We start from the raw sequence: 22,738 nt of genomic DNA on the forward strand, positions 1-22,738 counted from the left end.
ATATTCCAGAACTCTGCATTATATCCGATTGGAAGCGTTTGTTTGAGGTAGATATTTTCTTAATGAAAAAGTCCTTAATTATGTCCACTGAAATTGAATACCGTGTCGAAATTTTATAACTAACTGTTTCTGACTCAAATGTTGAAAAACAGCTGAGATAAATGTTTTATGAGAAAGTGGCTGCCACCAGACCATCAGAGTACGTGAAGAACAATAAAGCTAGCTGCCGAAATCAAACCCAAATTTCTTCTTGAATTTTTTTTTTTTTTTAAGTTTAAGTTAGCTTTTAAAGTAGCCACCACATTTTTTTTTTTTATTGTTTTATCACATTCCAACCACTAGGGCTTCACATTGGCGGAGTTAAGTCGTCTGCCGACGCGTAGTAGAGAAACAGGTTGGCTTTTCGCGGACAGACCCTGTCAGCAAAGCTCGGTAGCAGCAGAGCATCTGCACATGAAATCATCAAATCCTGTCATACACTCTGCGAAATACGGGGTGTAGTTTTTACACCCGTTGTCCCATATATAACAGCCCGAATCTAAATTTCGACGGTCAGTCAAACTTACGATACCAGCTTTTGCGAGCCGCTTCGTAGCTCTGTGATATAACTTACTGAAAGCGAATGAACGTTTAAAAAAACACTAAGGGTTTGCAGCAGGGCCAACAAAGCCTTGAAGGTTTTCCTGTAGTCTTTAATGCATTTCATACATATTAAAATGTGCAGGGCACAGCCTTAATTTAAGGTCTCCAAAGTTTTGTCCAACGTCTTCTCAAAAGTGGAAGTAACCACCATGGTCCACAAAACTCTAACGGGCCGAGAGACAATATCTCCTATCATTTGCGCAATGATGTGCATGGTTTCTCCGGCGCCCGTCATTTCCACCTTGATGTTCTCCATCACGACCGGCATTAAGTTTGTTATCTTCGACTGCGTGCCAGCCTGTGTCTTCGTCATGACCAGTTCTCCTTCGTACCGAACGCGATCGACGGAAGTGACGATGGTCCCGTTATGGCTCGAACAAAGTCTCCAGGGAATCGTCATGTGAATCGGGTACTTCGAGTAGATGCTGAACAGAGTGACCGTGTCATTACCCCGGCAGAATGTTTCGTAGGGTCTGTCGGGCCTGAACTCGTCCAGGCGTGAGACGGTGCCAGCCTCCAGAAAAATGGCACCGGGATACAGTTCCGTCCTAAAGCCGTCGACCAGGTATTCCTCGGGAAGGTTCCTGAAGAGTTGGTCCAGCTTCTCTTCTAGCTGGGCTTTCTCCGGAACGTCACAGTTCTCTGCGCGATGCGAAATAAAATTAATTATCTTGCAAATTGTGCGTAGTGTTCCCGGGCAAATAAATATGCCCCTTCCGCTGTTTTCACGTTTCTTCTCCCGACGAATCAGTTATTATCTTCGTGCACATGTGCCAATTCACTGTGAGTAACTTGGACTACAAAATTCATCGAGCGATAAAATTTGAAGTACTTTTATCTGTGTAGCAGCGTGTCTAGAAACGCTTTCCTCTTTGGGAAGGCAGCCGCAAAGATATGGTTGTATAATTCGAGTTGCCTATTGATACATTTTGTGTTTCATCTTACCTTCAAGATTCGATATTTCATCACGTAGACTGCCAATACGGCTTCACGTCAGAGACACGGATAAATATAATCGGCAAATGTATCAAGAATTTTATAAACTAATTATTGTTGGCGCTAGCATTTAATTTCGTCAAAACTAGTCACACACTGCCAGCTTAAGAAACGCGGTATGTGGTTAATTATGTTCACATTTTTTGCTTTATTATTTGTCCATTGACGTTCTTATCGGCGAATGCAGCAACCTCATTGGCTGCTAAGCGCTAATTAGATGCTCGGAATTCAGCTCACCCTAGAATTTTTATTTTTTTTTAACCTGAGAGTGAATGAAGTGTCAGTCAACTTTCCGAGGGAAGGTGGGGGCCGGTCAGGATGGTGACGACCGATGATGATGTTCGCCCGATGGAAGTGTCCCGGGAAGTCGAATAAGAAAAAAAAAACTAAAAGTTGTTCGATCCCGCTGGACACATTACGACGTTGTTTGGTTTACGATGGCCAGTGTGGCCACATTTATTTCAAAACAAAGCGATAACAAGTCAACGGTAATTTACATTTCAGAACTCCCAAAATTAAAACCCATACTTTAGTCCCCAGTCTCAAGAGCCGAATCTGCCTGATCTCAAAAGCCGAATCCCCGAGAATTCTCTCGGCAGCCCTTTTCTAGACTCGTAGGGGCCTCCTTTCCCTCCAGAGACGGACCAATCACTTCAAATTTGCCCATTGTCACGTGGTATATTCTTACCCAATGATCAGCGAGCTGTCAACGTGACCCCCCTCCGACACTTCAACGGTCGAACCCAAATTCTTTGTAGAGTCACCACATGCTTTCCTTACCGCCGGCCAGCGCCACCGAGTTAAGTTATTGCGTTGACTAAAAGCGAAGTTCCTACACTAAGCGGCGAAATACGCCGGACACAAGCACACCCGCTTAAAAGCCACTAGTGCGGACAGAAGCCCAAGACAGGGGTGTTCCGGCGCCCCAAACTGAAATCCAATCCGTTTGTTAACGGCCGGGGTCCGACTCTTCTCCACCGAGCCCTGCGGCTGCTCGAAGCCCCCCGCGCTTGAGAGAACAAGACGACTCCCCGTTCACGCTCTCACCCCCTGCCGCGGGTCTGCGAGCAAACGCACAAAATTGTGGACGCAAACATAGGCAGATAAAGAAAACGATGCCGACGCAACTGTAGAAAGATAGACTTTTCTAAAACATGTCTTACTTATTTCTAACAAAATCCTTCGTTACTTAACAGTGTCGCATCAAAGTGTGACCCGAATATTTACAAGAAGGGTTTTTATTTTATTTTTGTATGCTATTTGTCACATCTTTATCGCGTTACATTACAAAGAACAATTTCATAATTTAGCTTGCACGTTTCAAAACATGCCACCCGAGGAAGCAAACTCTGAAGACACGACTGTACCTGGTTTCGGGAAGTCCTTGGACAACACCTGGTTGAAGCAAAGTACAGTGGCAAGAGCAGCAATGAACGCCATTGTCGCTCGCTTCTTGCCTGTAACAAAACGGATTGCATTTAATGCTCAGTTATATTATGTAGTATAACAAAACAATCACTAGAGCATTGGAATGGAAAGATCATAGTTCCGTTCCGTTGTTACTTGACTTGATCATTAACCTCTCATAACAAATAATTCTTGCCATCAAATGCTCACAAGCGTTCCCATGTCGTTTTGATTATGAGATCTCAATGAATATAGGCCCCTAGTTAAATGAAATAAAAAAAAAATGAAAGCCGTTTACAAATCCATAGCCTCCTCTATACGGAGAAAGCCTGGCAAATCGACGACGGAGCCATAGAGCGCGCGGCCGCAGGAAAAAGGAGAGGAGGAGCGCGCCGAACGGTGACCAATATGGTAGCGCAGAGCACAAAGGGCAGACCTAGACAGCGAGCGCTTGGGTCGTGAGCGGCCGCTCCCCGAACCACGCTTGTTTTTGTGTTTTCGTCACCGTCGTTTTTGTACTCCGGGAGAAACGGGCGCGGCGATTCGAAAGGGCGCAGGGAGAAACGGGAAAGGGTGGACGTTGAGTTTCTCCTCTCCGCGATAGCGACGAGAAAAGAGAGAGAGAAAAAAAAAAGATTGTTTCTGCGTTTGGCCGCTCGCTCTTTTGTGGCGCTAGCGGGCAAGGTTCTCTCCGCTCCCGTTTCTCCGCCCCTCCTTTCCCATTTACGGCGGCCGTCTTTTCACGCGACGCGCCAGGCTTTCTCCGTATAGAGGAGGCTATGACAAATCCCTGTAACGCCGAATTGGAGCGCAGCTCTTGAGGAGGAGTAGGGAAGGGCACTGAGGGGGTCACGTCACCTGCGGGTAGTCACGTGACCCCGGGGGGGGGGGGTCACGTGATCTCGGGGGAGGGGGGGGTCACGTGACCTCGGTGTGGGGGGGGGGGGTCACGTGACCTCGGTGGGGGGGGGGGGAGTCACGTGACATCGGAGGGGGGGTCGCGTGACCTCGGGGGTCACGTGACCTCGAGGGGGTCCCTTCGGGGGGGGTCACGTGACCTCGAGGGGGTCACGTGACCCCCCCCCCCCGGTTACGCCGACGCCGAAGCCGACGCCGACGCCGCTCAGGCTGGAAACGGGCCCCTAAGAGCTGCGCTCTAAAAGAAAAAAAAAACTGCCTAGAAGCCAAAAAACTGCATTCGGGGTAATATATGTAATTAAAATGAGGACACCGACTTGACGTAGCATATAGACCATTTCATTAAACGTTTCGCCTCCCGTGCGAGAGGCATTTTCAGTAAGTACAGCAGCAATGTAAAGGTCTATCTCGGCACAGTTCTATTTATCGGAAGGTCTCGTACGCTTCGAGGAGAAAGCTCCGATTTTTGTTACACGATGACGTGTCCCTTCGTATGAACCACGATTCTAGCAGTTTTCTCTGACCCCATCCCTCCTTCCTCGACAAGATCTTTGCAGCCGCGAAGTGAAAAGAATAACCCATCGTCCAAATATGTTCCACAAGTTAAGTTTTTAGGCGAGTCGCGTCCCATGCCCAAGTGACGTCCCGCTTGTGTTCTTTCAGTCGAGTGTTTCTCCTGCGTCCTCTTTCAACATTGTATGAAGCACGGAATCTTGTACACGGGATCTTGTCAGTACACGGAATCTTGTGGATGACTCCTCTCCGGACATCTGTTAGGGTGGGGTATTTCGGCATGGACACAGTATTCGCAATTGTTTGGCACGCATGAACGCAGTACGAAAACAAAGTGGCCGCAAAACGCGGCTTAGCGGTTCAGAGACATCCTCGGAATACACAACACACTCTTATTACCCTCTTTTTGACACATTTCGACGTTTTATTTTTGGTTGCTGACATCATCAACAAACAGCTTCGGGTAGTGCCCATTCTTCAAGGATTCATTCACATGTGCCAATTTATTTGTGCCATGAACGTAAATAGACGGATTGGTGTTTGACCTGTGCAAAAATGATCGTACTATTAACTTGTTTTGCATTAACTGGTTAAATCGAAAATCCATAAACTTTCCTGTTTCACATGGCTTACCCTGTACATTTGTATCAGTCCCATTGTTCAGCTCAACCGATCGCATTACACATACCGCGTAAAAGGGTAACATGGAGATCTGTGTCATGTTAGCCTCCTTGTCCCCACTCTCCAGCGTTAAAATCTCTATACCATCTTGTTCTGCCTCGAAAGTAAACTGTATAGTGTGGCGTGAACATTGTTTAAATCTTGGTGACAATTATTGACGTGTTTCTTATCTAAAGAAACGAATGTGTCATCAACCTATCGACGATAATATTTGACAGGCAAAGTTACATTTCTCAGCACCTTTTCCTTGATATGCTCCATAACGAGATTTTCAAAACTGACAGATGCCGTGCGCTCAATCCGACAGCTGTTCACTTGGTAGGGCACCTCTCTGCGCAAGGCGAAGAAACATTGATTAAGGCAAAACCTTAGAAGCAAAAAGATATCATCTACGTAAAGCGACGTGCGCGTCACCAGCGTTTCGTCATTAAGTAAGCGTTCACGTTCAACATTAATGGCAACGTCAATGGCAACATCGTTCGGAACATTAGTAAAAAGAAAACTTCGTCAATAGAGAACATTTTCCCACGCGGAAGGGTTTGTGTGTAAAACAACTGACCGAACTTTTGCAAGTTCTGAACAGAAAAGCCGTTTCTTGTTTTCCCGTGAGAGAGGCCAGCAACTTTACCAAATATTTTGACAGGTCATTCGCGGGAGAACCAATAAAAGAAACAATCGGGAGTATAGGAGGCTATTCTGGCGTGTGCACTTTTGATAGGCAATACACTTTCGGCGTGCAACCACCGGAGGAGCAAACCGGCGGTACAAGGAATCGTTTATCCTTACAACATTATGAGTAATATTTACACCTGCTTTGATTCGTTTTTCATCTAACAGGTGCGAATAATGAAAGGCAAAAAAGTAAATATGAAAAAAATACTCACTCATGCTAAATAGAAGCTCGGTATACTGTATAAGATTCCAAATACTTAACTTAATCAAGAGCTAATTGCCCTTCTGACTAAGATAAGAAGTTAATAATGACTTGCACCCACCGCTCTACTATTTCAGGAATTTAGTGTGATCTGGTGGCTGAAGTATCAGTTTAACTTTTGCCGTACTAATGGCGGAAATAAACCTGAAGTCTAGTTCTTTAAACGGCACCGCCATTTTCGCAAGTCATGGGTGGACGAGGTGGCACTCTTCACTGTCCAGTTCGTTCTCGGTCTCTCCGTTTCGATGCCCACAAAATACTTCCGGTTAGGACAAAGCGGCAACTCAAATGAGCGCCTTCATAAAAAAATCTATACATCGAGGGGCTTTAGAGGCGATTGTGAGCCGCCAACAAATTGACTGGTCCCGAGTTAGAAGCAAACGCTTACGCAGCTTTTGTATTCTATTCATGCGTCGCACCCTAGAACCGCCTCGAATATAGGCCTCAAAACATCCGCTTATGAACATGTTCAGCTGCTTCCCACATCTGTAACCAGGAGGCCACCATTGGTACGGCACATATGAAATTCCCTCAATGATGATAGTGATCGAAATGGCGGGACTGAATTTCAGAAAGGGTCTATTATATCGCAGGCTGAAGGTATATTAAGACAGCTATTGCCAGACGGCAAATTAAGCTTCAGTTAGTTCCACTTGTATTATAAAATTAGATAGTAATGACACTATCGGTCTCCCTGGTCTTTTATATTGCCCAGAAAGCACCTCAATATAAGCTGGAAAATATTGGTTTTTTTTTTGTTTTTGTGTACACTTTAGAGATACGCATAGTATATATTAGCAAATGACACCGAAAATCCCGCCTTATACGACATCCTCGATTAGAACCCCTGAGCTGCTAAAACAATTTGTATTTTTCAACTTCTAAACATTTCTACCCGTTATGCAAATATATTTATATTTTTCTACGCATTTTTCTTTCCTCTGGCCTTTTTTTTTTTTTTTATTAGGAGACGTCTTTTTTATAGCGAATCAGTAACGATCATTTTTGGGTGGCTCTCAATCAAATGAATTATACTTTAATTCTACGAAACCTCTCAAATATCGACCCCTAAAATGAAAAAAAAATATTTCGAATTTCTCTATTTAAAAGAAATAAACACACGACTAAAGACGATACAGAGACAAATCCTCGCACAACAAATGTGACTTACCCTCACAGAAAGGCTAGAGGATCCGGAGTTTGAAGACAGTGTACACTGCTGGCATCTGCCTCGATGGCGATGTATATATATATATATATAGCTTTTACTGCGTGCACACAAGGGGGTTTCACGCGTCTTATATCACTTAAACAAGGTTCATAAAGCGCAAAATACCCTCGAAGACGTTTGTGCCAGTCACTCGCAAGTGTTTACGCTTATTTCAAGTGCCGGCTTCCGCTAACATCACCCTCTGCATATTCTGTTTTTCTGTATGGTATACACCGCAGCGACCGCTACCAGCCAGAGCAGCCAATTTAAAGCCATCAGAGTGCCACGTCGGCTTCGAGGACAGAAAAGGGGGAGTCACTTATTACTGTCACAGCGCTAGGTTGACGGGGATAGCTCGTAGCCTCCGTTGCAGTCCATCCTAAGTCGAAACGGAGTGCAGTCCGACTACATCCACTTAGAGTGTTGATGCAGCCACGAGCAATACGTTAGAGTCATTCTGCAAGCCCCCCCCTCCCCCCCACCCTAGCGTTAATATTTGTTTACGGCCTGCAAGTTGTCTGATCTGCGTGAGGAGGGTGTCCTCGTGGGCCGGAAACAAAAATTGACGTATACGCTTTTTCTGGGCCATCCACTTTGACATGTCTCACTTCCTCCACACACACCGCTTCATCTTACGCAGGGCCGCTGTGCACGCTACGGGCCATCCTAGAAAATTCCAGCGCTCCCCAACACATCACGTGACTGCCGACTTCGAGCGTCACTGTTACATTCCCGAATGTCACGTGAACACTCACGCAGCCCAGGATTGGTTACGATGCCTCGTAGACTCGTATGCGGTCCAAGTCACACGGAACTTACCATGCAAGGCGTGTTGAGTTCTGAACATATTATCATTGTTCCGCAGTCAATGAGAATGAAGTTTTAACCGATAAGAACGTCGAAGGAACGAAATTCCAAGCAAGAAGCGTCATGTAATAAACCACGCCTTGTGTTTTTTTTTAAGCTGTCAGCGACAACAGTCAGCGGTTGCACGCAAACATTGCAACTGCGCGTCCGTGAGCAGTGGCGCAAGGTCGCGCGTCATTTGTTGCAGGAGGCTGGAGGCAACCCTCGTTTTGAGACAAAACTCTTTCCGGCGGTTACATGGCCGTGTTTCAGGGGCGAATAGATTAACTCTATTTACGAGCTGAAGCGTTAGCTATTCATCGGAGACCCTAAGTAGGGGCCGCCGTATTTCCTGTTCACATTCATTCCATTTTACTTATTTTTTTCGACTGCGCTGGCACGCGGGATTTGTACATTATGTTGGCGTGAAACCGTCTTGAAGCCAGTGCCGTGCTCGCACAAGAGATGTATGTAAGAGGTTGGTCATTTGTTAAGATGTACTGCAGAGTATTAAAAAATGGGGTTGCATAACCGGTTTCAAGTTTCAAACACATTATGCAAAACTATCTTCAACATACATTGTTTCGCTTCAGTCGGAACCAAATGAAAGATAAGGTGACGAGGCATGAGACATAATAAATAAAGCACGCTATCCAATCTACAGCGTTTTTTGTTGTAATCAACCAGACTTTAATAGAAGTTGATCATTTCCATAGAATAATGTGAGTAATTTACGACGGAAATAATTGCTTCTTAAGTGACATTTTAGTTATCAAGTGTAGGGTTCAGGAACCGAGGTATCTCTTCCGCTATGTAGACTTCGTATAAAAACTGAACAGTTGAAATGGCGCCGCACAGTACAACTTTATTCGAACTTCAGAACAATGCGATTTTACAAGTGGTATGAGTTCAGCATGAAGTTAAGAATTGAGAAGGAATTACTAATCACTAGATAGAACAACTGCTACAGCGTCAAAAGCAGAGATATCTGTGAAGATGCGTGTTTGTTGTTGTTGTTTTTGTTTTGTTTTTAATTATAGAGAGTGTTTTGTTTCAAACAATTTTGCCAAGTCCACAAGAAACGTGTTTGTTATCCTTTAATTCACGGCATTTTGGAATATTTGATAAAATGTTTAGCCACCTTACAATTACAAAAAAAAAAAAACAGGTTGCAATTGATGGCTGAGATCTATGTAATAATTCAACAGCAATTTATATTTGTACTCCGTCCTTCCCTCACTCCCTCCCTCCCTCCCTCTCTCACCCTCCCTTTCTCTTTCTCTTTTTTAAATTTTATTCAGAATAGTTTATTTATGAGCAATTTTTTTTTTTTTTTTTTTTTTTTGGGGGGGGGGGGGGTTTGATACCTTTTACTGCGCGGAGTTAGTTTCATATGACATGCCAAAGGTTCGCTTTTAAAATACAAAAATACTGAACTTATACAATTTTACAATATTACAATTTGTTAGTGAATTTATTTCTTGAACTTTATAAAAGGGCAGCGGTGAAAGTAAAAAAAGGTATAATATCTTTTTTTCCTTTTTGCTAATATTCTTTCTGAAAACCGAAGCCACCTTTGGACCGCCGGCATCTTTATAGGCTCCCCAAAACTACAATATACTGCCCGATTTCTTTGAACAGCCCTAAGAAGCCTTTGTCTTCAAGCCGCTGTCGGCAAATGGCAAACAGACAAAAATCTGCGTGATGGCTTTAATCGAGAAAAAATAATCGGAGAAAAAATCCGACGTTACCGTCTCACAAAATAAACTATATAGCTGTCTTTGTTTATTAAGGGTAAAACGTTCGTGAACAAAAAGATCTCAATAGGGCCGTACGAAACAATAAAAAATGTTGCTTGATCGCGATCTTGATTGCTTCTCAATCACGACAGACACGTCATCCACCCTGAAGCTGACAATAATCTCAAAGGTTCTCCTTCCTCGGAACAATGAGCGTGCTTCCTCGAGCCACGTGACTATCATCCATTGGTGCATCTATACGGGCCCAGGCACGTCACTCAATATTGAATGTTGATTGGCCTATTCAACACGCAGCTGGTGGCTCATTGGTGATCTAAAACGTAAGCTTTTGACCTCGCATGGTTCACGATAAGAAAGTTTTAAAATGCCACATACAACAATATTAACGAAAATAAACAGATGTCATCAGGTATAAGGCGTTTCTTTGAAATTAGAGTGGATTGCACGTCTGCATTTTCAGCAACAACCAAACCGAAGATGAACGCTCGCGTTCAGATCCTGCTGCTTTTCTTGGTGGGCGGCGTTGCTTCGACGAAGAAGAGATTGGGTAAGTATCGGGCGTAGGTTGCGCAAGTGTCCGTCAACACAAGTCCGCGGTCGCCTTATGCCATTATCTTTATTGCCGCTATTACTATGATCCGATCCGACAGAGACAATCAAGCCGCGCCAAAAATGCATTGTCAACAGCAGTTTTTTTTTTTTTTTTTTTTGCTATTATAAGTTAAAACAATCCCACACGAGATACGAAGGATCACGACGCCTTCACTGTGTGCGATTGGGTAATCGCCTGTCCGAGGCGACGCCTCGGACAGGGGATGTGGGTTCAATCCCCGCTCGTGGCCCAATTTTTCGTCAGCTCTCTTTCCCCTTCCTTTTCCCTAACTTTAATGCAATAAGTTCAATAATCACCTTCTCCCCTCTTCGTTCATAATATTACTACGGCTTCACTTGTCAATCTTCAGTCATTCCCATTATATATATATATATATATATATATATATATATATATATATAGACAAAGAAAATATAGCGTAGGATGCCGAAGACTATAAAGTAATAAAGTCGCACTTCGAAACGTTGTTGGAGTTTTAAAGCATTTAGTGAGTCGACGTTTCGGCCTGAGACAGGCCTTCTTCAAGACTGGTGGCCAAAGTCGGTTACAGGGTTGTTTTCGCTTTCCCCACCCGGGCCACGTCACCTGTCAGATCACGTGTAAAAATGCCCAAGTAAAAGAGCCCAAGTGAAAAAACGCTGCTGTACTCCCCCCACTCCACGCACGTCCGCAGCAGACGCCGCCAGCCATCGGAGCAAACCAAAGGCCACGTCAGACTTTGTGACCCCAGGAACGTCACGTGCGGAAGGCGCAGTAACGTTCACATAGTTGGATCGGCCCAGATGGCCAGCAACGCACGCCGCGAAAGAACGCAAAGTCAAACAAAAAAAAAAAAAAAGGAGGGGGGGGGGGGAGGAATGTAATAAGCGCACACAGTAAATAACGCCAAAACACATAGAAAAAACCATACATAGAGAAAGAATAGGTGAATAAGCACACAGAGTAAATCAATGCCAAAGCCCATAGACAAATCCTCTGCGATCAAAAAAAAAAAAAAAGCGCACGCATTAAATTAGGCAAACGCTCGGCCGAAAAGCATAAACAAATCTCCTGCATAAAAAAAAAAAAAAAAAAAAAAACCTAAATATAACAGTGTTAACCACAGTCCCAGAAAGGTACACGAAAAAGTTACAGAAAGGTACACGAAAAAATTAAAGGGTTGAACGAATGCGATTGAATTAGCTACAGTCACTCCGCTACAGGGGGATCAAGGTAGATTGCATGCATAGATGACATTATACCTGGATCTTCATTAATACCGGCCCGGATTGAATTAAATTTGTAAATAAGATACGATTCTCTCTGCTCGCGATCACGGTTGCTTTTGAAATTGGATTGTAAAAATGTAACGTCCAGTTTGTCAAACGTGTGTTTGGGTAAAGCCATATGTTTTGAAAGGGGGAGTTTGGGAAATGAATTTACATGCGCCCTGTGGTTGTTAAACCTCAATCGGAAAGGTGTGCTGGTTTGGCCCACGTACTGCTTACCGCAGGTGCCACATGTGAGGAGGTATATCACATTACTTGTGCTGCAGTTTAAGTTTCCGCGGATTATGTAGGTGAAATTGGAATTCGTACTCTCTACCGTGGTTTTAGGTGTCACGTGTTGACAGACATCGCAATTTGTTCTTCCACAAGGACGACTGCCAGTGCTTTCAGTGTAGGTTGTCTTAGACCTAACTATGGCGTCCCTAAGATTGCGTGAGCGTCTGTAGACCACTCTGGGAACGGAGGGGATAATTCTTGCGAGGCGCTCACTTTGTTGTAAAATGTTAAAATGTTTTCTTAATATGGGTGCGACATTCGGAGTCTTATTGCTGAAAGTTAGTACGAGGTTCGCCCGACGCTCCTCTGTCTGAGGGCTCCGCTCACTCAACAAGAGGCCACGATCAAGGACCTGTGCCTTATTGATCGCATCGTCTATGATTTTTTCCGGGTACTTCTGTTCTTTCAGGACTTGGCGTAATTGATCGGTGTTTATTTTAAAATCGTCGTTGGTGGAACATATACGTTTAAACCTATGAGCCTGACTATAAGGTATGCTATTTTTACAGTGCCGTGGGTGGCAGCTGTCATAGTGCAAGTATTTCTGACGGTCCGTAGGTTTTCGGTACAGTTGAGTGGCCAATTTAGAGTCATTAATTAGCACTCTTGTGTCTAGAAAGGTAATTTCCGATTTTGAGTAACTATGTGTAAAAGAAATGGAGGGGTGCGCATAATTAAAAGCTCTAATGAACTCGAGAAGCTCTTCTTCCGAATGCGACCAGATAAGAAATATATCGTCAATGTATCTTTTATAGAAAAGTGGTTTAAGTGAACGCGATGCCAAAAAGTTGGATTCTAAATTTCCCATAAATATATTAGCGTAGTTAGGTGCCATCTTCGTTCCCATTGCAGTGCCGCTGGTTTGAAGGAAGAAACTTCCATTGAATTCAAAGCTATTTAACTCAAGCACCAGTTTCGAGAGAGTAGCCACGACATGCTTATCTGGTAAATCGTCACTCCTGTGAGTGTCGTACGCATTAACAAGGGCCTCTATGCCATCACTGTGGGGGATGTTCGTATATAAAGACGACACGTCCATCGTAACGAGAAAAGCATCTCTAGGGATATTAATTTTAGAAATTTCTCTAAGGAAGTGGTTCGTGTCCTGAATGTAAGATGGGAAGCTGGGTGGGATGTTCCTAATCAAGCTATCAATATAGCTAGATATTGGTTCGGTGAGGGTTCCTGATCCAGATATAATGGGACGGCCTGGGTTCCCTTCTTTATGAATTTTTGGTAGCATGTAAAATCTACCTGGCACGGCGTTTTTAGCAGTTAATGCCTTTGCCGCATTTTCGGTAATTTCCCCCTGTTCTACCAGCTGGCCCAGCTGCTCCCGTATGATGTCGGCATGTTGCCTGGTCGGATCGTTTCTGAGATGACAATAGAATTTTGCATCGTTAAGTTGTCTATTGCCTTCCTGTAAGTAATCGCTGGTGTTAAGAATGACTATGGCGCCCCCCTTGTCGGCAGGTTTTATCACGATGTCGTCTCTCTCGCTAAGGGACCGGAGTGCCCTCCGCTCTGGAGCGGAGAGGTTGTAGTGGTTAGGCTGCTGTTTTCTAAATGCCGCTACGATGTCTTTCTGAACAGCATTAATAAAAATGTCTAAATGCTTGTCTCTGCCAGTTTTGGGAGTCCAACCAGTCGATGTGGATGGAAGAGCAGACGCGCCTTCGCGGGGCCTGTCGAAAAAGAACTCCTGAAGTCGAAGGTTGCGAGCGAAATTGTCTAGGTCTTGAAGCAAAGAAAATTCATCATATCGGCCTGTTGTGGGGCAGAAGTTGAGACCCCGCGAGAGGAGCGACGACTCGTGGGTGGACAGTTTTATGTTTGATAAGTTAACTATGTTAGTGGATTCGGGAATACAATTCTGCGTTTCTCGTTCGCACACTCTCCTCGGTGGATCCCGAGTGGGTAGTTCTACGTCTGATGAGCTAACTTCGTTATGGGATTCGGCCCTGCAGCTCTGCATGTTGCGCTCAAACACACCTGCCGGAAGAGGTCCAACATTGTCCCTAGTCAACTTGTGATCCTTTACCTCACTGAGCATCCCCCGTTTTCTCTCTTCAAACACTTTTAAAGCCACGGTTTCATGCTGTGCTAAATCACGATCGCGGAGTAAATTACGTTCGGCTTGTTTAACCGCGGCTGAAGCTGTTTCGCAATGTTCAATAGTTATCCTCACCAACTCGAGAGGACTCTAAATTGGCCACTCAACTGTACCGAAAACCTACGGACCGTCAGAAATACTTGCACTACGACAGCTGCCACCCACGGCACTGTAAAAATAGCATACCTTATAGTCAGGCTCATAGGTTTAAACGTATATGTTCCACCAACGACGATTTTAAAATAAACACCGATCAATTACGCCAAGTCCTGAAAGAACAGAAGTACCCGGAAAAAATCATAGACGATGCGATCAATAAGGCACAGGTCCTTGATCGTGGCCTCTTGTTGAGTGAGCGGAGCCCTCAGACAGAGGAGCGTCGGGCGAACCTCGTACTAACTTTCAGCAATAAGACTCCGAATGTCGCACCCATATTAAGAAAACATTTTAACATTTTACAACAAAGTGAGCGCCTCGCAAGAATTATCCCCTCCGTTCCCAGAGTGGTCTACAGACGCTCACGCAATCTTAGGGACGCCATAGTTAGGTCTAAGACAACCTACACTGAAAGCACTGGCAGTCGTCCTTGTGGAAGAACAAATTGCGATGTCTGTCAACACGTGACACCTAAAACCACGGTAGAGAGTACGAATTCCAATTTCACCTACATAATCCGCGGAAACTTAAACTGCAGCACAAGTAATGTGATATACCTCCTCACATGTGGCACCTGCGGTAAGCAGTACGTGGGCCAAACCAGCACACCTTTCCGATTGAGGTTTAACAACCACAGGGCGCATGTAAATTCATTTCCCAAACTCCCCCTTTCAAAACATATGGCTTTACCCAAACACACGTTTGACAAACTGGACGTTACATTTTTACAATCCAATTTCAAAAGCAACCGTGATCGCGAGCAGAGAGAATCGTATCTTATTTACAAATTTAATTCAATCCGGGCCGGTATTAATGAAGATCCAGGTATAATGTCATCTATGCATGCAATCTACCTTGATCCCCCTGTAGCGGAGTGACTGTAGCTAATTCAATCGCATTCGTTCAACCCTTTAATTTTTTCGTGTACCTTTCTGTAACTTTTTCGTGTACCTTTCTGGGACTGTGGTTAACACTGTTATATTTAGGTTTTTTTTTTTTTTTTTTTTTTTATGCAGGAGATTTGTTTATGCTTTTCGGCCGAGCGTTTGCCTAATTTAATGCGTGCGCTTTTTTTTTTTTTTGATCGCAGAGGATTTGTCTATGGGCTTTGGCATTGATTTACTCTGTGTGCTTATTCACCTATTCTTTCTCTATGTATGGTTTTTTCTATGTGTTTTGGCGTTATTTACTGTGTGCGCTTATTACATTCCTCCCCCCCCCCCCCTCCTTTTTTTTTTTTTTTTGTTTGACTTTGCGTTCTTTCGCGGCGTGCGTTGCTGGCCATCTGGGCCGATCCAACTATGTGAACGTTACTGCGCCTTCCGCACGTGACGTTCCTGGGGTCACAAAGTCTGACGTGGCCTTTGGTTTGCTCCGATGGCTGGCGGCGTCTGCTGCGGACGTGCGTGGAGTGGGGGGAGTACAGCAGCGTTTTTTCACTTGGGCTCTTTTACTTGGGCATTTTTACACGTGATCTGACAGGTGACGTGGCCCGGGTGGGGAAAGCGAAAACAACCCTGTAACCGACTTTGGCCACCAGTCTTGAAGAAGGCCTGTCTCAGGCCGAAACGTCGACTCACTAAATGCTTTAAAACTCCAACAACGTTTCGAAGTGCGACTTTATTACTTTATATATATATATATATATATATATATATATCCTGAAAAATTGGAAAAGGAAACGTCAATGTCAGCAACCAACACAATCTACTCCGGGAGGTTATTCCATTCCTTGGACATCTTGACAAATAACCGAATTCGCAAAAGAGTGTTCTATAGCTACGAAAAAAAAAAAAAAAAACTTTCCTTTTTTTAATTATAACAACGAGACGAATAGAAAATAATGCCTCTTTCGTATTTTCAGTGTTGTAAAGTGCTATACCACGCGAAGCTTTTTTTAAATATTATTATTATCTCAAATGCTTCCCATCCCAAGCTTTACGTACATTTTCTCTACTCGATATCAAATTTTTGCTACCGTTTTTTTTTTCTTTACTTACTAATACATCCTGTTGACTCAATAATTCCCTTAGTAATAAAGTCCGTCTTCAAAAAATGATAGGTTGAAATTAAAAATAACCAGGACCTTTCGTGACCCTCGTGGTCATGAACACTAAGGCTGCGTTCACACTACGCTATCACATTGCACAAAAGACAGTCTTCATACATTAGGAAGTATTGGGGAACCGGTTTTGCACATCCGTACGCTACAATGGGACCTCCGGTGCGCACTGCGGATGCCCTACCCCAGAACACTCGAACATGCGCAGTTCGTACCGGAGGGTCCATCGAACCGTATGGGATATCTGCAACAACGGTTCCCCAGAACTTCCTAAGGTTTCTTTTTTTTTTTCTTTTTTTTCTTTTTTATTATATTTGCAACAGACACCATGTATTTCGTATCACGAGCTACGTTAATCGGCCTGCCGCTTAACGTACCACGTCGTAACATTAATTTCTGCTGCTATTTTCGGTACGTTTTCAGTGGAAGCTTCCCGACATTCCAGAAGTTGTCAAGCGTTCGGCTAAGCCATAAAACGTTTGATTTGTCCTACAATTCAAAGCGTAGACATTAAAACGAGTATTTTAAATACCTCAAGATGAAGCTTTCTGTAGCTAAAGCAAGAGTGCAGGCGAGCTAGTTTAATACTGATATGGTAACCCTGGCTGTAGGGTTACCATGTCGGCAAGTTTTCGGGTCAATTCAAAGGGAGGGGGTTGGATTTACATTCAAGGGTGTGAGATGAGTGCCGTCCTGAATGCTCCAGTGTGTGCGTGTGTGTGTGCGTGTCTGTTCGTGCGTGCGTGTGCGTGCGTGTGCGTGTGCGCGTGCGCGTGTGCGTGCGTGCGCGCGTGTGCGTGCGTGTGTGCGCGCGTGTGTGTGTGTGTGTGTGTTTTTATAATATTTTTTAGAGTGTAGTTGGGAACTACATGGCACAAATTCAACCTCATGGAACCTGGGAGAACTTTTTCCAGCATAATACTGAAATGTTTACTTTGAGCGCAGCCAAAGTGGCGTAACCTACTTCCGGTGCACCCTAGAGATAATTTTAAATCGCTTGGTGGACGTAGCACCTTTTGTTTCGTTCTTTTTTACTTCAACGAAATGAGATATGTTTTGGCTTGTTGGCACATCTGTCAACCTTTTTTGGTGTGTTTTATATTTAACAGCTTAAATGTACACATGAACTGTAGAGTGCGAATGGGTCTTTTTTTCTGTTTCAATTGTACAGTGCGCAACATTTCCATGCGCATCAAAACTGAGGGAAATGTCATTATTCTCTAACGAGATTGCAACCTGCTTTGCCCTCAGCACGGCCTGCTCCTGGCACAACTCGTACGTTCCTTTACCCGCCAGATGCGTCCTCGTGCTTTTGTTTCGTCATGGCCTCAACCAATGACGGGCGCGCTTAGCTGCATCTCTGGTCACTGCGCCTTCCCTGTGCGTTTTCTATGGCAGTCTTCGCGTTCCGATGAATCAAAGACGTGTTTTGGAAAAGCGTCGCGCCATATGGAAACTTTTTGCTGTTTGCAAACATGAACGGTCGCTCGTGTCCCAAGCGACGTCCGGTCGCTCCGTCTCTGCAAGCCTGTCGGGCGTGCTTATATCACCAGTGCTATAAAGCATAAATGCTACACGAACAGCAAAAGTTGAAGATTTAATGAGGGCCTTCGGTTGTACACTCAAAGGTTTTGGCCGAGGCAAGTTGATTTACAAGATTATTCGAGAAATGTTAACAGATCTCGCGCTTCTTCGTTTTCTTTTTTGGCGTTCGCCTGGAAAATTGGTGGTTAAACCTTTTCATCGACATATTAAGCAGCGATGTTGAGGTAAGCTATGTTCATTATTTTTATGAACCGGAAGGTCTCCGAGACGTGAAAGACTGGAACACCGCATGGTGGCGTTTGCCATTAAAACGGTGTATATGTTTCGCTCGAAGCAAGCGTATTCCTAGCTGCAAACATATTTACCGAACTTTTCTTGACAGTTTCTTTGGTAACTTACTGATAAGAACACTTCCCTTGACACTGGTCCTATTGTCTAACATTTTGTCGACATTATTGTTACAGATCCGGTGTGCAAAACTGAGCTGCCGCCCCGTACTTGCGACCATCCTCCTATGACGTTCTGGTACTTCGACTTGAGCATCCAAAAATGCGCCAGAGCGACGGACGTAGTTTGCGACGATAAGGACAACGTCTTCGACTCCCAAAGCCAGTGCGAGGAAACGTGCCCCGATCAGAACATTATTACATTCTGAATTTTCTTTCAACTCCGAATGTTAGAACCCACTGTACGATTCTTGCCCTAGTCGTAAAGCAGTAGAGAAGGTTTCTGTAAAAACTGCCTTGCCCCTTCACCCATCCTTAAAAAAAAATAACAAATATTCAATTAAAATTTATGTAGCAATCAAAAGGAATGGGTATACCTTCCGATGTTTTCGCGCGAAAATATAAACTATAAACTACGTTGCAAGTTGTTATTGTCAATCTGTTTGCAGTCTCCGAGACAGTATGAGACAATAAAAGTACAAGACAACAAGTATACAGTGTGGTTTTTAGAGTTTTTTTTAGATTCTTTTTTTTTATAAAGGTTGCGGAGACTGCCATAATAAGGTCTGTCCTCGTGAGCTATGCGTCTATTGGGACATAATATAGGACGTTATTCGTCAAGATAAGTAGGTTCATTACCTACAATCTGTTAATTATCAATCACCCAATGAAAATAAACATATGCTTTCAATTAGAAACTTTATGAGCCTTCTCTAAAACTACTAAATAATTTTAGCAATACCTAAGCCGCGCGGGGAGTGTGGTGGTGCGCTAAAGTTACCACTCGATGGCTCTTATTAATTTTATTTGAAATGAGGTAATAAAGCGTTCGTGTGACATTTCTCAAATGCGTCGACTGCTTTAAACTCTTTGCTTGAAGTTTTTTATTGATTTCGGTATGTCTGGGTCTCCGCAACCGCAGTGCAGCCCGTTGGATTATCGGTCCCCAATGAAAATTGTTGTTTTTATTTGTGGTCATCGTTCATGTTGAAATAAAATAAACGCGCTCAGAACTGATTTGATTACTATTTAAAGTTGAAAAAACCTACAGCAGGCATGCAAAGTCAAGACAGTTTATGTCCTCGTCGTGTTCAAGATTTCTTGAAATAATTCGGCTTAGCAAAGTTTATGTCCTCGTCGTGTTCAAGATTTCTTGAAATAATTCGGCTTAGCAAATCACCATTTTATATTTACTGGGTGTAGCCTTAATGGAGCATCCCAGACTAAACATGACATTAGTTTTTATTTACGACATTTCACAACCTATTAAATATAAAGTGCATGCGTTGAGTAAAATGCTACCCCTTTCTGGAAACTGACATCTTATATGAGTTGGAACCCCATCAGTGAAGTCATTTTAATCGAAAGAAACAACATCGTCGTTGTTATACTTAAGCCATATTTTTTTATTTGTGGATCTTTGAGCAGACTTTTCGTTTAAGGTAATATTAATTTTGCATATTCAACGGGCTCATACGGGACTCTTCCTTCATGAATTTCAAAGGGAAGGAGATGTCTTATCCAGAGCTTATTAACTCGCCCATGCACTTGGTCCTGCAGATGTGCTCGCTGGGAAACTCGTTTTGTGGAGGGTATAGGACAGTTTTTGTGAACCTGTTGCATCTCTTGCTCGTGGCGTTGAAGTACCAGATTACGCTGGGATTTTTGACGCAGCCAATCGGAGAGACGGGCATCAGGCACTCAGCGTCTGAAAGGAAAGTTTTCCCCTGGTTATTTTAAGCCATCTTCGTATAATGTCAGCTTGTTAAAAGGACATGCATTTTCAGATTGGTACGATGGAGCAAAGCATGCACATTAAAGTAAAATTTCTCTGAAAACTGTGTTTTAGGAGAGTTATGCTTTACATGGATAAAAAAAATGCCTGGTATGCAGAACGACAAGGTTAGTAGCCTTACCGCGACATCCCCTGTTTGTTATCATTTTATAATTCTTTCCGTTCTCGTAAGTCACACGAGTTGACTGAAGGTCAATGCGGCAAACTCACAGTGTATTTTCGGGTGCTATTACCTCCATAGGACGAAGCTTCAGCGCGACAAATTTATGGGAAGAGCAGTTGAAATTTCAAATCAACTTTTGGCAACTTCAAAGCATAAAAATCGGTGGTTAAAATGTCATTCTTAGAATTAGAGCACAGCAGCTTGAAAAAAAATAACGGTTCCCAAACTAGGTGGTGCTCACAGTACGGAGGTCCTCCAAGCGCAATACAAATTGCTCCAAAGAAAAGTGCAACTTCAAACAATTTCATTATCCTTTCTGGTCGTTTCAGAAACGAAAATAAGTCTGAGCTTTACGACTTCATACACAGCGGGCTGGAGTTCGGCGTCTCTATTTTACCACTTGAAGTCACACTCACGAGGTATTCTTTGAAATGCGGTACGATTAAAGGCCTTTGCTTGGATCATAATAAAAATTATTTTTCCGCGATATGTACAATTTATAAAAAGGTTAGTGCATTATGTTTAAAGTCTACGGTCGTTACAAAGGAAGCGTGATTTTCAACCCGACAAACAATCCGTTTTATGAAACGACTTATGTGAAGTCATTTTGTTTTTTGTAAAAGCGTAAAATATTCGCACACGAAAAAAAAACATCGTAAGAGTGATGCATCCTAAGCGACTTTTTAACGTAAGCTTCCAAAACAACTTACCGAAACAAAAAAGAAAGGGATAGTAAGAGTTCTGACTGCATTTGTTTAATCGTGAGATTCGTCTTCCTGAACTGTAAAAAGCTTCGAGGGTACTTTAAAGTCTTGAGTCAGAGAGCCCACACAAATAACAGAACGCAAAAAAGATCTTCCTCATACATGACCTTACAACGTTTTTTGCGGGATAAATGTTAGGGCCAGATTCAATCTATGCAGGAGGTACGAAGAGGCAGAGCGAGCGACCACCCGTACCCACAAGGGCGACGTTTGTTTTAATAAAAACAACATACGCCAGTAATGTTTTTTTTTTTAAATATATGCTTGGTTCGTGGTAAAATGAAAACTATGACTGTTTGTCACGTCACATTCGTTTGTGATGGGAAATGTTAGAGAGCCTACATCAAAGAGGGGGTCCATCTCAGACCACATGGCGCGCCTTTGCAAGTAAATGTCGGACGCCTTCTGGGGAGATTGGTCGCAAGTGCGCATGCGCTGTTTTTTTACGTGCCAAGGGGGAAAGCAGGCGGAAAAGCAAATACGCTTGCAGGCGATCTACGATTTCGGCACCTCCTCTCAGCTCGTCTTGCAAACGCGGCTGCAAGCGTCTGCAAGCAAAGACGCTTGCAGACGATCTACGATTTCGGCAGCTCTTCGCAGCTCGTCTTGCAAACGCGGCCCATAAACCACGTGACCCCGATTAAGCAGTCGGGCGCTCTCTGTAATACAGGCTCTTTATTACATATGTTCGTGTGCAACGCCCTACTTCCACCCTTTTTCCTCCCAAAGCCTAACCCTGCTCATGGGTACATTTAACTGCACGTGCTGCACCCCTTCCCCCCCCCCCCCCCCCCCCCGTAGGTGTAAGCACCGCTTATTGACCCCGTAAGTATGAGCTTAATACCCCTGCAAGGCGGCGCCTAAAAGGTCTATTATGCCAATGCGGGATTTTCAAAGCACATTCAAGATGGGACATGCCAGACGACAACTCTAAATGACATTTTGGTGATATTTATTGCGACTGCGGTCGCAAAGTTTCCTCGGGCGCAAAGAACAAGTTTGTGTAAATAAAAATAAAAATTATAACGGTGAAAATTTCGTTGTTGTTGTTTTATGCTGGGACGTACAACACACGTTAACAGAAAACCGAGATATGCCGTTGCGCAAACTAATTTTTAATATTTGCAATTTCTGACAAAAACCAGATGTTTTGTGGCAACCATGAGGTGAAGCGTCGGGCGAAGTTCATAGGCCAACCTAGCGTCGTCATAAGCCAATGCATAATCCAAGCCTCCAGCGCTTCCGCCACAACAGCTGACAGCTTGCTCACTTTTGGTTTCATTCGGTAGTGCTTTCTTACTCTGGCTGTCCCTCACGCTCGACCTCTGTCTGCCCTGTTCACTTCTACGCCCGCGAAAGATCGTGGCTGCCGTATACTGTGCTCCCGCCGCTGCTCTCAGAGCGGAATGGGTTGTTCTTGGTCAGGGTTGAGAAGTACTTTAAAGGAATGGTGAACCAAAATTTGGATTTCAAAAAAAAAACAATGCTGGAGATGTTGGTGGGACGCTACAATCCCTACAACACTACTAGTAAGGCGATACCTCAAATGGACGGCCGTATTTGTGGAAAAAGAAGTCGAGAATGAACCAGGCCGACGAGTCGCGTGTCCGTCAAGATACCTAAGTTCCTC

The 22,738-nt window shown here is 43.8% G+C and overlaps 1 protein-coding gene across 1 annotated transcript; it reads right to left on the reverse strand.

Annotated features, from left to right (window-relative positions):
• Positions 1-674: 674 nt before the first annotated feature.
• Positions 675-7,371, reverse strand: LOC8024257. Its single transcript, XM_002404814.4, has 3 exons — positions 7,263-7,371; positions 3,006-3,095; positions 675-1,284 (listed from the first exon to the last, which is right to left on the reverse strand). The coding sequence occupies exons 2-3, from the start codon at positions 3,076-3,078 to the stop codon at positions 734-736; spliced, it is 624 nt and encodes a 207-aa protein (XP_002404858.3). The 5' UTR covers positions 3,079-3,095; positions 7,263-7,371; the 3' UTR covers positions 675-733.
• Positions 7,372-22,738: the final 15,367 nt, after the last annotated feature.

This window comes from Ixodes scapularis, unplaced genomic scaffold (assembly GCF_016920785.2).
Source record: "Ixodes scapularis isolate PalLabHiFi unplaced genomic scaffold, ASM1692078v2 PGA_scaffold10__122_contigs__length_95168666, whole genome shotgun sequence".
Lineage (NCBI taxonomy): Eukaryota > Metazoa > Arthropoda > Arachnida > Ixodida > Ixodidae > Ixodes > Ixodes scapularis.